This window comes from Salvia hispanica, unplaced genomic scaffold (genome assembly GCF_023119035.1).
Source record: "Salvia hispanica cultivar TCC Black 2014 unplaced genomic scaffold, UniMelb_Shisp_WGS_1.0 HiC_scaffold_1472, whole genome shotgun sequence".
NCBI lineage: Eukaryota > Viridiplantae > Streptophyta > Magnoliopsida > Lamiales > Lamiaceae > Salvia > Salvia hispanica.
In genome coordinates, this window is record NW_025951774.1 from 1 (window position 1) to 1,047 (window position 1,047).

Here is a 1,047-nt window from a genome sequence, read left to right on the forward strand (position 1 = left end):
CATATTCTTATGGGACGGATAGAGTATTTCTTAAGTATTTGTATATTTCTTCCAAAGAGATCTGTTAGAAAGCATGCTTTGTCTAGTGTGAATGATTCCTTAAGCTTTCTAGTGCTTCAATGCAGATAGCTCCATTTGACCCTTCAAAGAAGAAGAAGAAAAAGAAACCAGTGGCTCAGGAACTAGCTGAAGAAGATTCTGTTGATACCCTAGCTGAGAAAACTGAGAACTTGTCCGGTATATATCTAATCCATTGTTTTTGTCAATTCTTATTTTCTTGCAAGTTTACAACTTTATATTCAAGTACTTTGATTTGACACTTACAAATGTCACACTTCCCTGCAGTTTCTGATGGTCTTGAAACCTCATTTGCTGGTCTAAAAAAGAAAAAGAAGAAACCTGTGAGTGATGATATATATATATATATATATATAATGTTATTAATCTTGTGATATGGGGTATTGTTGTTTGTTGTAATTACTTATTGGATGTGTTAATTATGTTTAACTGTTGCAGGCACATACTGATCTGAATGAAGAGAAAGAAACTGTGGGAGAAGATGTGGATGGTAAGTTCTTGTTTTAGACTGCACTGGATATACTCTTCATCTATTGGTTTATGTTTGATTGATCTGTTTATGAAAATTATAGATACAATTGGAGAGGATGGGGAAGGAGAAGGAATTGTTTTGCAACAATATCCATGGGAAGGAAGCGATCGGGATTATGAATATGAGGAGGTACTTGAGACTCACTTTGAAGTGAACCATCCCCTTTGTTCTGTCTTATCAGTTTTCTGTTTTTGCTCTTAATCCGCCATTCCATGAGGTGGTGGTGTTAAATGATGGATGTCTTCTATTATTTAATTATTATGTTATGCTTAATGGGCTATCATATTTACCTTGGTGTCAGGATTGTTCTGTATTCTAATTTACTGACTATGACAATGTATAGTTTTTTAGTTTCGAATCCTCCCCGGGGCAAATATTCAGCTGCCTATTTATCCATAGAATTACACTCATGTCTTAATAGTGCATCTGATGATGGA

The 1,047-nt window shown here is 34.8% G+C and overlaps 1 protein-coding gene across 1 annotated transcript; it reads left to right on the plus strand.

Annotated features, from left to right (window-relative positions):
- The first annotated feature begins 95 nt into the window (after positions 1–95).
- LOC125198442 (eukaryotic translation initiation factor 2 subunit beta-like) lies at positions 96–826 on the plus strand. The gene is made up of 4 exons (XM_048096781.1): positions 96–237; positions 346–401; positions 517–568; positions 651–826. Exons 1-4 carry the CDS (start codon positions 120–122, stop codon positions 809–811), a joined length of 387 nt encoding a protein of 128 aa, XP_047952738.1. The 5' UTR covers positions 96–119; the 3' UTR covers positions 812–826.
- Positions 827–1,047: the final 221 nt, after the last annotated feature.